Below are 13,733 nucleotides of genomic sequence, written 5' to 3' on the forward strand. Positions count from 1 at the left end.
CAAAAACTATTACAGCAAAATTGCGCTACAAATTTTTGGTGGCTTTTTCTTCTTTTACCCCTTATGAAAATGTAAAGTTAGGGTCTACACCAGCATGTTAGTGTAATTGTTTTTTTTTTTTTTTTTACACCAACATGCTGGTGTTGCCCCATACATTTCATTTTCATAAGAGGTAAATGGAAAAAAGACCCCCAAAATTTGTAACACACTTTCTCCCAAGTACGGAACTACCCCATATGTGGGCGTAAAATGCTCTGCGGGCGCACAACAAGGCTCAGGAGTGAGAGCGCACTATGTGCATTTGAAGCCTAAACTGGTGATTTGCACAGGGGTGGCTGCTGGTTACAGCGGTTCTGAAATAAATGCAAACAAAAACAACCACATGTGACCCTATTTCGGAAACTTCCCCACTCATGGAACTTAACAAGGGGTTTTAGTGAGCATTTACACCCCACAGGTGTCTGACAGATTTTTGGAACAGTGGTCCGTGAAAATGAAGAATGTAATTTTTCATTTGGACAACCCACTGTTACAAAGATCTGTCAAACGCCAGTGTGGTGTAAATGCTCACTGTACCCCTTTTTTATGTTCCTTGAGGGGTGTAGTTTCCAAAATAGTATGCCATGTGGGGTGTTTTTTGCTGCTCTGGCACCATGGGGTTTTCCTAAATGTGACATGCCCCCTAAAAACCATTTCAGCAAAATTTGCTCTTTAATATCCCATTGTCGTTCCTTCTCTTCTGAGCCCTCTAGTTCACCCACAGAGCACTTTACATCCACATATGAGGTATTTTCTTGCTCGAGAAAAATTGGGTTACAAATTTTGGGGGATTTTTTCTCCTTTTACCCCCTTGTAAAAAATAAAAAAAAATAAAAATAAATATGGGTCTACAAGAATATGTTAGTGTAAAAAATGCAGACTTTGATTTTTCTCCTCCACTTTGCTGCTATTCTTGTGAAACACCTTGTTAAAGTAGAATATGTCACGTAAAACCAATCTCGGAATCAGAATGAAAGGTAAAAGCATCTCAGAGTTATTAATGCTTAAAGTGACAGTGGTTTGAATTGCAAAAAATGCTCTGGTCCTTAGAGTCAAAATGGGCTCGGTCCCCAAGGGGTTGAGGGGGTGTAATTGGGGGGAAGGAGGGGGTGTAATTAGAGGGGGGGGTGCCAAACAAATGGTCCGCCCTGGGTTCCAAATGCTCTAGGTATGCCCCTGCAATCAGTGTTGCTTCCTGAGTGGACAGTGGGATTTCACAGAAGTGTCATTGATTTGGAGTTACATTGTGTTATTTGAGTGTTCCCTTTATGTTTTTGAGCTGTGTAGTTCTTTGCTTTTGGGATGAAATGAACATAAGAGAACTGATGAAGCAGATTGCCTCACACTATTGTGCCTAACACATGAGATTCCACTTATATCCCTCCAAGTAAACAGGTACCAGCCCATTAATCTAACAGATTTGAAAAACTGGAAGCGCCTGGAAATGTTTTAGATCTAAAAGTTATAACACAAATATCATCCGGTCTGGATGAAGCCTCAGAAGCATTTACTGCATTCACAATGAGGACTGAATCCATCAGCCTCATCTCCTGTCCTCTGGGGACCTCTAGTGGTGGTTTGTAGTATAGTTTCCATCTGTCTTCACGTAAACTCACTGCCAATCTTCATATCCTATTAACCCCTGCAGTGACCTTTCAGGTGTTTTGTCTTTGATCAGTTCACTTTGTTGTTACATCAGTAATTATTCTATTTAGAAACATTATAATTGAGGCTTTGAAGCGCTAATATTAATCATCTGAACAGAATAGAAAAAATATATAGTTTCCCACCAAGGATTAAACCGAGATCTCTCTAGTGTTGCTCGCGAATATTCGCAATACGAATTTTATTCGCGAATATCGCATATTCACTGATATAGCGCTATATATTCGTAATTACGAATATTCGTTTTTTTTTTTTTTTTGTTTCACAGTACACATCACAGTGATCATCCCTCTCTGCTTCCAGCTTGTGTGGTGTAAATAAGGCTCTAATACTACTGTGTGAGACTGGTATGCGAATTTTCGCATATGCAAATTTGCGCATATACGAATTTTGTATGTGCTAATTTTCGCATGTTATTTTTGCATATGCGAAAATAAAACGAGAATATTACGACTATACGAATATTCGCGAATATATGACGAATATTCGTCCATATATTCGCGAATTCCAATATGGCCTATGCCGCTCAACACTAGATCTCTCCTGTATCGACGGGATCCCGGTCGGCGGCTGTAACCATCAGTCTGTGCACACGGTTGGTTCCCTGTGTTATTTCATACATTTTATCCTACAGCCCAGTACACACTACTGATCTCCGCACAGCAGCTTTATCCCCTGTACATCTGATCAGAGGAGCCGCATCATCTATTTACTGGATGTTTTATTGATTTGCATTTCTGCCTTTTACCATCCAGTGATCCAGTTGTATTTTACCCCTTTTATTTGTTTTCTATTTTTATTACATTGTACATTTATTGTTTATATGGATATATAAGAAAGTTACTGTCAGTTCTAGTCCCAGGAAGATCTCATCCCCCATAGACCCCTGATCACACCCAGCAGATTATTACCGCAATAACAATCAGGGGCCGGAGGTCTAGGAGAGAATTTCCCGGACGATCTCTGCAAATCTATAAACGATCAGGTATAATCTCCGTCCATCTTCCTCTCTTCTCACTTTATTGTTTCACATTTTATATGGATGAAGAGTAAAATATCGGGAGAAGCGATCAGCAAGATCGGGAAATCACTGTCCACGAGGAGCCGATAGATACATGGGGGGGATGAGATCTTCCTGGGACTAGAGATGGCGCAGACCCTCCCTGTAATGTGTCTGATCGATTGTTTCCTGCCCAGTCTGTTCGCGATCAGATCTGTTGGTGGGAATATGTATACAGGACTGAACTGATAAGAGATCTGATCGTTTCCGGGAGACACAAGGACCTGAATCTCACGATTTGTATAGATGTCCCGGCATCTAAACGGAACCGCAGAAAAGCTACGGGAATCCCGGCGATACCGATCACCACTGTGATACTTATATGTCCGGTCAGTGCAGGAGACACAATTACTTATTCTGCCGTTACCATATGACGTATATATACGGTACTGATGTAACCTGCAGTCAGATTATATATCACAGACCGCGATCCCGGAGCAGCACAATATATACAGTATAAAGCGGCTGCACCGGTATAAACTCGGTCACAAATAAAGATAATTGTAGCAGATAGAAGCCCCAGCTCTATTATAGACAATGTGGCGGCTCTTAGAAGAGCCTTTGGGGTGACAGCAGGAGGCGGAGCAGGTTACTTGGCGCTGGTGTACTTGGTGACTGCCTTGGTGCCCTCGGACACGGCGTGCTTGGCCAGCTCTCCAGGCAGCAGCAGGCGCACGGCGGTCTGGATCTCCCGGGAGGTGATGGTGGAGCGCTTGTTGTAGTGAGCCAGGCGGGAGGCTTCCCCTGCGATGCGCTCGAAGATATCGTTGACAAAGGAGTTCATGATGCCCATGGCCTTGGAGGATATGCCGGTGTCAGGGTGGACCTGCTTGAGCACCTTGTACACGTAGATGGCATAGCTTTCCTTCCTGGTCTTCCTCCGCTTCTTACCATCCTTCTTCTGAGTCTTGGTCACGGCTTTCTTGGAGCCTTTCTTGGGCGCTGGGGCAGACTTGGCGGGATCAGGCATTATGATCAATCACAATAATCCTTCACTAGAACAGAGAGAATAATGATGCCTCCTCCTCCCACCGCAGCCGTATTTATAGGCAGCCCATGCAAATGAGAAATGCTGTCTGCTCGCTGTTCTACTGGAGGAGCAAATCATGTGACCTGTGGGAGCGTCATAAGCCCCACCCAGTGCAGTTTATTGGTGTCTCGTTAATTCTCGTCACCATTGGCCGGATTCAAATCTACCCAATCACAGGAGCCGGAGGGCGGAGCAGAAACCTATAAAAAGCAGCAGAAAGGAAATTACGGTTACATCACAGAAAGGCTTCTTTTGAGCGTTTTAGGTTTTACTTATCATTATGTCTGGACGTGGCAAACAAGGAGGGAAGGTTCGGGCTAAGGCAAAGACCCGCTCATCCCGGGCAGGACTCCAGTTCCCCGTCGGTCGTGTACACAGGCTTCTCCGCAAAGGGAACTACGCCGAGAGGGTGGGCGCCGGTGCTCCGGTCTACCTGGCCGCTGTGCTGGAGTATTTAACTGCTGAGATCCTGGAATTGGCCGGTAACGCCGCCCGGGACAACAAGAAGACCCGCATCATCCCCCGTCACCTGCAGCTGGCCGTGCGCAATGACGAGGAGCTGAACAAGCTGCTGGGTGGGGTGACCATCGCCCAGGGAGGCGTCCTGCCCAATATCCAGGCCGTGCTGCTGCCCAAGAAGACCGAGAGCAGCAAAGCGGCCAAGAGCAAGTGATCACCGCTTATCCCAGATCATCCCGAACACCAAAGGCTCTTCTAAGAGCCACCACATTGTCTCCTACAGAGCTGGCACCGCTGATCTCGGGTGTGATAGGGATCTGGGCTGTTATAGGGACTAAACAGAACATCCTGCACATTTTATCTAATATAGGACACCGTGCGGGTTGTGCAGAATGTAGTTGGTATGTGAGGGGGTAATTCTCTTTTGTAACTACTACGCTTTAAGATTGTTCTCACGATGTAGTTTACGGATCCTCTACAATAGACAGGACCGCAGTGTAGAGATGGCGCCCCCTATACTGTAGCCTCCTGTGTAATGGAAGCTCCTGAACACATCGGATCTCCAGCCGCAATACACAGCGAGGCTTCCATCCAGCCGATCAGGGGTCATCGCTTCTCCATCGCTGGTTACATAAAGATCCCGGCACTCGCTGTATACAGTGCCCGGGAATAATCGCCCCAGAGATCAGCCAATAAGCGCTCAGTATCCGGCTATAAAACTTATTTTCCCGCTCATTCTACAACTATCGCTGTAGAATGAGAATAATGAATAAATAAAAATATAAATGACACAAATATAATTAAGAATAAAATGAGGGAAGTTGTAGTAAACTATTCTCAGCTGGGTCGCTCGGAGTACAATAACATTGATCATGAAACATAATAGTCATCTCAGAGCCCTTTAGCTACTAGAATTATTGGTTAAAATAGATAGTAATCACATAAACATTAAATACTTAACCCATTATTGCACTAATAAAACAGACAGCTCAGAATTTCCTTCACTTCACCGATCTGTTATAAAAAGTAACAATCCCGCTAGATTTTGTTGTGATTTAACGAATGAGACACTAGGAAAAACTTTGTTACTAAGAAAATGTCTCAATATTAATTCCAATAAAGAAACATGAAACACCATTTGAATAGTTTTGGTTGGACACGATGTATGATATCGCACTGTGTGTATGCTACCAATTAAAATGTGAGTCCTATGCGCAATATTCGTAAATTATAGTCCTGAACTAATAGTAAAAGGCCGGTGTACACTCACCGCTCACCCTATCTCGGCTCAGCTTGTGAATAAATCGGCCGCGCATGGAAGCCTGAAGGGGAGAGATCGGTGGGGTCTATTTTAACCAATAATATTAGTAACCACAGGGTCCTGAGATTACTTTTATGATAAATGGTGTGTGTGTACGTATATTATATATATAATTTTTTATTTCTTTTTTTTCTCTCCCCTGTAACTTTCCTCACACTGACACGCGTTATATCCAGATCGGGAAGGATTTCATCAATGACGGGCCCAGGAATCTCTCCCCCCCCCACTAAGACTTCATCAGGTCTAAATACACGGTGATCGCTGACAAGTAAAATGGATTGTAAAACAACCGCACGGTTAGTGTTCACACTGGGCGATCTCTTGCAGCAGAGTGACATAATATCGGAATTTATTACATTAAATAACAAAATGACAATGTATAAAATACAGGATAGCTTTCCCCGCCGCATTCTCAGCAGTGTCAGGCTGCAGGGTGTGATCGGTATCAGGTCTGGAATAGGACAGGGACGACCCCGAATTCACCCACCATTGTGATGTCAGCCCCGGACATAGTGTCCCCTCTCCTACCGCATCAGCCTCACTAGAATCCCCCTGATCGGCCCCAACAGTTTCCCATCCGCCGCCTTTTTCTTCCTATTTACAGAAACCAGAGGAATGTAGTCACGTGTACAGGGAAGAGGACGAGACAAAGGGAGAAACGATCAGAAGAGCGGGAATTTCAAGTTAACTGCGTTGATCATCCAATGAGCGAACATTCGTGTCTATAACTCCACCTAGAGTTAACCCTTTAGTGTCCGCTCGTTTCCCCTCTATGCACCAATTACGATCCCAAGTGTCGGGAGACTGAAGCCAGCAGCACAGATCACACACAGGCGCATTACACTGCGGGGGACACGATCTACATCACTATAGTAACTGAACATAACTCAGCACTGAGGGTTAACTGCAGAGGACAATCCCGGGATCCTGCTTATGAGGACAGGCGGAGTATAGGAGCAGAACAATGGAGAGGATCAGGAATCAGCTCGTTCTATAGACAATTTGGTGGCTCTGAAAAGAGCCTTTGTGTTGTATGCGGGTCCCGATTAGATCTAAGCTCTCTCCCCACGGATCCTGCGGGCCAGCTGGATGTCTTTGGGCATGATGGTGACCCTCTTGGCGTGGATGGCGCACAGATTGGTGTCCTCAAAGAGTCCCACCAGGTAAGCCTCGCTGGCCTCCTGCAGGGCCATGACCGCCGAGCTCTGGAAGCGAAGATCGGTCTTGAAGTCCTGGGCGATCTCTCTTACCAGGCGCTGGAAGGGGAGCTTCCGGATCAGCAGCTCGGTGGACTTCTGGTAGCGGCGGATCTCACGGAGAGCCACTGTACCTGGACGGTAGCGGTGAGGCTTCTTCACCCCACCAGTGGCGGGAGCGCTCTTCCTGGCGGCCTTAGTAGCCAGCTGCTTGCGGGGAGCTTTCCCTCCGGTGGATTTACGAGCGGTCTGCTTGGTCCTGGCCATGATTCTCTGTACACGTACACAGCGGAGAAGTGATGAGAAGAGAGGAAAGAGCGGAACATTTATACTCCTGGTCTCATCCCCATTGGCTCATGTAAACCCCACCCCTGCATCCCATTGGCTGATTCTTACAACCAATGAGCCCGCCAAAATACATGTGACGTCAACAATTGATCTTTGTTAGAAAGAGGCAGGACCCATCCTCGCCCTATTCTGCCCTTCCCTGCGGATTGTCGTAACTCCCGATAATAGCGCCCTCCCCCGTGTCCCCTCAGACATGATGCGGTACCGCATTTCGGGTGTTCACACATTGCCTGCCGCTCCCCTATATTCAGACTCTATTCGGGACTGCATGACTTTATATAGTAATAAAACTAAGCAGCAAACTAACCCTCAGGATGGGGGAAATAATATGTGCACAACCTATTACCCAAAGGGTTACATTTATCCCCCAATGTCTGGCAAGTCAATAATTTCCATAATCCCGTTTATCCTTAGGGCGTCTATCACAGCAGTGTAAATCCTTATAGTTTATACATAGGATCTACAATGTGTTACAATAGTGACACCTGGTGGAGAGATTTATAATCTTTGTGTTGCCGATTTGTAACAATATTTATACTTCCCCCAAGCGCTGACCCTACAAGTGTTACAGCGGCAGAAAGATACAATGGTTGGTTACAGATCAGACTCAGCTGAGTGTTCATAAGGGGATCTAGAATTAGTAAAGGCAGATGTATTGGGATTGATAAAATATAATAAAGTGATGATAATATAGAAGGGATTTATATCACTGTATTATATCCTTTATGTATCCCGGGGGTGACACGGGCATTGATCGTACAGCTCTGTCTGGAGGAGGTGGTGGCTCTGAAAAGAGCCTTTGTGGGATAAGTACAGGACGAGTCTCCCGATTATTTCTTAGCCGCGCTCTTCTTGGCTTTAGTCACCTTCTTAGCCGGGCTCTTGGCAGCTTTGGGTTTGGCCGCCTTCTTAGCCGGGCTCTTGGCCACCTTCTTAGGAGCAGCCTTCGGCTTCTTGGGGCTCTTGGCCGCTGCAGGCTTCTTGGCTTTCTTCGGGCTCTTGGCCGCTGCAGGCTTCTTGGCTTTCTTCGGGCTCTTGGCCGCGCTCGGAGCCTTCTTTGGCTTCCTAGGGGATTTGGTCGCTTTCTTAGCTGCTGCAGGTCTCTTGGCCGCAGCCGCCGGCTTCTTCTTGGCCGCCTTGTCCTTAGTCTCCTGCTGGTTCTTGTTGATCTTGAAGGATCCGGAGGCGCCGCTGCCTTTCACCTGGAGCAGGGTTCCCTTGGTCACCAGCCCCTTGATGGCCAGCTTCAGGCGGCTGTTGTTCTTGTCTACATCGTATCCTCCGGCAGCCAGAGCCTTCTTCAGGGCGGCCAGAGACACCCCACTGCGCTCCTTAGAGGCGGACACGGCTTTAACGAGCAGCTCGGACACGCTGGGACCGGAGGGTTTGTGACTTTTCTTGGCGGCCCCTGCGGCTGATTTCTTCGGCTGCTTCTTGGATTTTGCGGCCGGTTCGGCGGGAGGAGCAGCGGCTGGTGCGGTTTCTGCCATCTTAGAAATCAAAACTACAGAAATATCGTGAACGATAAATGCTGAGACCGGAGCTGCTGGCGCCTCTTATATGTGCAGCGGCTGCGCAATGATTGGCTGCTGAGATGTCACCGTCCGGAGCTGCTATTGGCTGACACAGAGAACAGGCCCCGCCCCATCCCGTCTGGACCCGGCCAAAGTTCCGCTACAACCTTGTGCTTCCCTGCCCGGGATAAAAGATCTTTACCGGCTAGAACCGGACAGGAGAGATCCCCTTCTCCGTGTCTTCCTCCTCCCCAACATTCCCCCTAGCAGTTTATACCCGTCACTGGCGGAGGTGCCGGGGAGGAGCCGGGAGGAGGCCCCGGGATCTCCGCCACAGTCTTCCCGATCTGCACATCACTGTGTATCCGGGAATATAAATCTGCTGCTGGGGATCGTTCCTTCTATTCCCGGCACCGGTCACCATCACACGGATCTTTAATACAACATCTACCGTCCAGGAAGCTGATTGTACGATGCGGAGACGGCCTGGAGCTGCTGAGAGCCCCGGAGGGTAACACAGGCGGCGCCTCCGCTCACTGCCGGCTCCCTGTCCTGATATATAGATATAATACGGACAACGTGTCCATTTACTGACCCGGAGATGATGGGGGGAGTTGTCTACAAGTAGATGTGATGACTGTTCTCTCCTTCATCTTCCTTACAGCTTCCCGACCCATAACACCCGCAGATGTCTCCTCATGTCTGCAGAGAGCACTTGGCCCGGGTGCGGGGGGGAGGAGGAGGATTTGGACCTAGAGCTGGGGCTCCTACCCCTGGGGATATTCTCTCACATCCCGGCTGTGCAGGAGGTCAGGGGGAAGGGGATACAGATTCTCCATGATGGGGAATTATGTGATCTCCCTGTTGTTATTCTTTGTAATCTCCAACGTGTTTTGAAGCCACCGGGCAGGAGCTGTCACAGCTGATCCGGCTTCGGGGAGTGTTCGGGCCGGGAACTGAGGAAGGAGATGCCGCAGTTATAAGATCTGATCCGGTCCCCGACTGAAGCTCTGGAAGTAGAAGTGGTCGGGTCGGAGGATCGTGTCCGGGCTGCTCAGCGGTGAGAAAGGAGACAGTGATAGCGGGAACCGGCAAGGACAGAGCGGAGGGAGCGGAGAGCAGTGACGGGGGTCAGAGGGGCTGAAGATGGAAGGAGAAGTGAAGAGAACAAAGAAGTCAGAATCCTGATCCAGATACAAGAGACTCCGTATTCTCTGTAGGATCCTTCCACCTCACAGAATGTCTTCTATCCCCAGATCCCTCGTCTGTTAAGTGATGACCCCGAGGATCCTATTGTGATTTCTCTCACAGATTATCTCCATTACAGGACCTGCTTGTATATTACCAGGATGACATCGGGGATTCTTATATTGGTTGTATATATGGTCCTGATAACAGAGAACATTATACCTGGGAGAGAAAGCCCTATCCCGGCCGCTGCACTGATACTTCCATGTCATATTTGTATTCCACACAACAATTGTATGAAGCCAGTCCGCCTGCTGAATCCCAGCTCCTGTGCTCGGGAAAGGTGGAGAGCCGCACAGCAAGCATCAGACTGCCGACATCCAAGAGGAACTCCAGCCCGGGCGGACAATAAAACTCTTCTTTATTATCTTCTAATTAATAATGTAATAAAATATTATGTTTACCTTATACAATGCACGGAATTATAATGCATCATATTAATATAAATGGTTTATATAGATAACAATGTGAATTCATACAGATGTAACAGGTAAGTCCACAAACTAGACTCCACCCTACAGGTTCGGAACGGGATATAACACGGTATAACTCTCTATAACCATAAATCCTCCTGTCTCTGATAGAATGATGTCATTTATACTTCCATTGTAAATGTGCAGAGAGAACGATGACGTCACGGCCCATGTACATTAGGGACATGTCACCTACTGTGTTACAGAATGTCCATGTCATGTATTATATAGATGACACCAGACCACAGCCCATCCACAACGGGGCAACATTATAAAGTAATAAATTCTTTGTTTTGTGCAGTCTCTCCAGGACCAACACATCTTATTCACTCTTTATGATGGACTCCTGTCTGTTAGTTTCCACGTTGATACATTAGTTATTTATTCATTTGTTTATTCTTATTAATACATTGTTGTTACATTGTATACTTTTGTAACTCCCCTTTCTGCTCTCAACGAGACTTCTCAGGAGAATTAGGGGTTAATGAGCAGAGACTGTAATAGAGTAATGGGCAGTATAGAGCTTTACCTCCAAGACGTGTATGACGTCACTATAATGTTATATCGTCTATACATAATAATAGATAGGAATCTTCAATTCTGTAATAGATCCCAGAGATCATCACTGAATAGACGAGGGATCTGCGGATACAATTCAGTCTGTGAAGGATCCTACAGAAAGTCCGGATCGTCTTGTATCTGGATCAGGATTATTACTTTCCTTCTCAGAATCTTCTCCTTTGTTCTCTTCCCTTATTCTTCATCTTCAGCCCCTCTGACCCCCTCACTGCTCTCCGCTCCCTCCGCTGTCCTCGCCGGTTCCCGCTATCCCTGTCTCCTTTCTCCCGCTCTCTTCTCACCGCTGAGCAGCCCGGAGATCACCCGCCGACCCCACCATTTCCACATCCAGAGCTTCAGTCGGATCATATCTTATACCTGCGGCATCTTCCTCCTCTCTTACCGACCTAACACTCCCCGGAGCCCGTGTATTTTCCTCCAGACAGCAGAGATCCTGAAGAGAAGGAAGCGCCATCATAGTCTGGTGTATTTGGGGAATCCTGTTGGGGTTTACTGGGGCAGAACAGGACAGGAGCGCAGATATACTGAGGGATTAGAGCCCAGGATGTAAGGGGAGGAGGCCGAGGGTTTACAGAAGTCCTGGGGCGCATTGCCAATCATGCATATCATCAGGAGACACTTTGACCTCTTAATTTTACCCCAAAACCTTTGAACCGATTATTAAAATTTAGCTTTTAAATACTCATTACATACACTGTAGTATAACCTGCGTTTTATATAAAACAAATTAGAGTGGGTGAGAAATGTGTATGTGTGTGTGTGTGTGTGTGTGTGTGTGTGTGTGTGTGTGTGTATGTGTATATATATATATATATATATATATATATATATATATATATATATATATATATATATATATATATATATATATACACACACACACACATACACATTACAATGCATATGCCTTTGTCCTAGATCCTCAAGAAGAGACACAAGCTCCCGGCTTGACTATATTCTCCATATTAGAGAGCCTGGTATTGTGGTGTTCATATAACATCTAGTTGTATCTATTTGCGCCTCTGTAACAATTTTAGTGTCAGTTCTTGAGGAAATGTAAAGACTTGTGACAATCTGGCAACATGCAAAGGTTAGAATACAAAGCTCTCACCACCAGGTGTCGCTATTGTAACACTCACTGTAACTGATTTGTCTATCCTGAAACTGTAAGAATTTCGTGCAGTGACTGATAGAAAATATTTATTGGAAATTATTAATATTGATTAACCAGAAACATTGTGCTGATTTTAACCCTCTACTCTACTTAATAGGTTGTGCACATATGAAGTTACTAACCCATTCTGAGAATTACTGGGCATTTTGTTCGATCATGGGGTCACTCTACTGTACTGCCCCATGTATATAGAGATTGGAAATAGTGAAGCAGATAGAGCTCCGAGGAATTGTAGGCATAAAGGAGTCTGTATCCGAGGAGCGGGGAATCAGTGTGAACGCCCGGGACCCGGCATCGTGTCATACATGGGGGGCGCTATCATCGCTGAGGATGGGCCCCGCCGCTTCAGAACAAAGATCCATCACAGATGTCTCATGTGTTTTGGCGGGCTCTAGTTTGTATGAATCAGCCAATGGGAAGAAGGGGTGTGGTTTACATGAGCCAATAAGGATGAGACCAGGAGTATAAATATTCTGCTCTTTCCTCTCTTCCCATCACTTCTCCGCTGTGTACGTGTACAGAGGATCATGGCCAGGACCAAGCAGACCGCTCGCATCCCGTCCCACCGCTGCCCCGTCCTCCCCTGCCCGGGCACTCTCTCCTGCTACCCGCCCCACCCAGCCTCCTTTCTCCCCTGGCTCAGCAGCACCTAAACCCCCTTCAGCTGCTGGCGCCCACTCTTTGGAGGATTTTCCTTTGCTTCTTCCCCCAGGTACCATACAGAGGAAGAGGAAAGGAAGGGACAATACATCAGATGAGTGGGGGGCGGAGTCTGGCCGCGGACTGGTATGGCTGTGCGAGTCTGAGCGCTCCTGCCTCGCACCTCCTGAGCACCCTTTTATTCCCACTTTATCTCACCAGGAATGGTGAAAATTGGTCGCTATATACCTGGTGACCCACCTGCGATGCCTAAACAGAAAAGCCAAGCAGCTGTTACGACTTTCTTTGCTAAACGCTGCGACCGGTCTCATGCACGAGCGCTCAAGATGGCGCCTGATCCCACCACACGCTGTAACCCTGAAGAAGAAGGAGGCCAGGACAGCGATTCAGAGGGCGGCAGAGTGGAGGCTATTACGCCAGCCTTCTTCAAATCATTCATGAAGAAGGCTCTAACACAAGCCCTGAAGCCAGTGAGAGCGGACCTGGCGGAAATCAAATCGGAGGTTCGGGCCATCAGCTTTCGCACGGAGGCCCTCGAGTCGGCATGCACGGAGCTCGCCACACACTCTGCTGCACTTGCCACCAGAACCGAAGCCATGGAGACGCATGTTAATAATGCCCTTACCTTGATCGAAGACCAGGAAAATCGCAGTAGGCGGAAAAATATTCGCTTCAAAGGACTTCTGGAATCCTGGGCGCCTGATGCGCTGCCTAAAATTGCCCGTGAGATCTTTGCTGGATTGCTGGGGGACGAGCGCGCTGGCTCCATCGTCATAGAGCGCATTCACAGGGCCCTCCGGCCTCGGCCGAAGCCAGCTGAACCCCCAGGGATGTTATCTGTGGTCTCTTGTCGTTTGTGGATACTGCTGCCATCTTACAAGCTGCGAGGGAAAAGAGACCCATCCACTACGGAGCAGATGACATTTCCCTATATCAGGACATTGCTCCTACTACGCTGATGAAGAGA

The 13,733-nt window shown here is 47.2% G+C and overlaps 2 protein-coding genes across 2 annotated transcripts; both read right to left on the minus strand.

Moving 5' to 3' along the window:
* Positions 1–2,965: 2,965 nt before the first annotated feature.
* LOC130348343 (histone H2B 1.1) lies at positions 2,966–3,749 on the minus strand. The gene has a single exon (XM_056554747.1). It carries the CDS (start codon positions 3,732–3,734, stop codon positions 3,354–3,356), a length of 381 nt encoding a protein of 126 aa, XP_056410722.1. The 5' UTR covers positions 3,735–3,749; the 3' UTR covers positions 2,966–3,353.
* A 4,179-nt stretch (positions 3,750–7,928) lies between these two features.
* LOC130348334 (histone H1B-like) lies at positions 7,929–8,630 on the minus strand. Its single transcript, XM_056554739.1, has one exon. It carries the CDS (start codon positions 8,606–8,608, stop codon positions 7,949–7,951), a length of 660 nt encoding a protein of 219 aa, XP_056410714.1. The 5' UTR covers positions 8,609–8,630; the 3' UTR covers positions 7,929–7,948.
* Positions 8,631–13,733: the final 5,103 nt, after the last annotated feature.

This window comes from Hyla sarda, unplaced genomic scaffold (genome assembly GCF_029499605.1).
Source record: "Hyla sarda isolate aHylSar1 unplaced genomic scaffold, aHylSar1.hap1 scaffold_88, whole genome shotgun sequence".
NCBI classification, from domain to species: Eukaryota; Metazoa; Chordata; class Amphibia; order Anura; family Hylidae; genus Hyla; species Hyla sarda.

Excerpts from the sequence above, each read along its gene's own strand:
- LOC130348343 (XM_056554747.1), bottom strand. The coding sequence starts at position 3,734 with ATGCCTGATCCCGCCAAGTCTGCCCCAGCGCCCAAGAAAGGCTCCAAG.
- LOC130348334 (XM_056554739.1), bottom strand. The coding sequence starts at position 8,608 with ATGGCAGAAACCGCACCAGCCGCTGCTCCTCCCGCCGAACCGGCCGCA.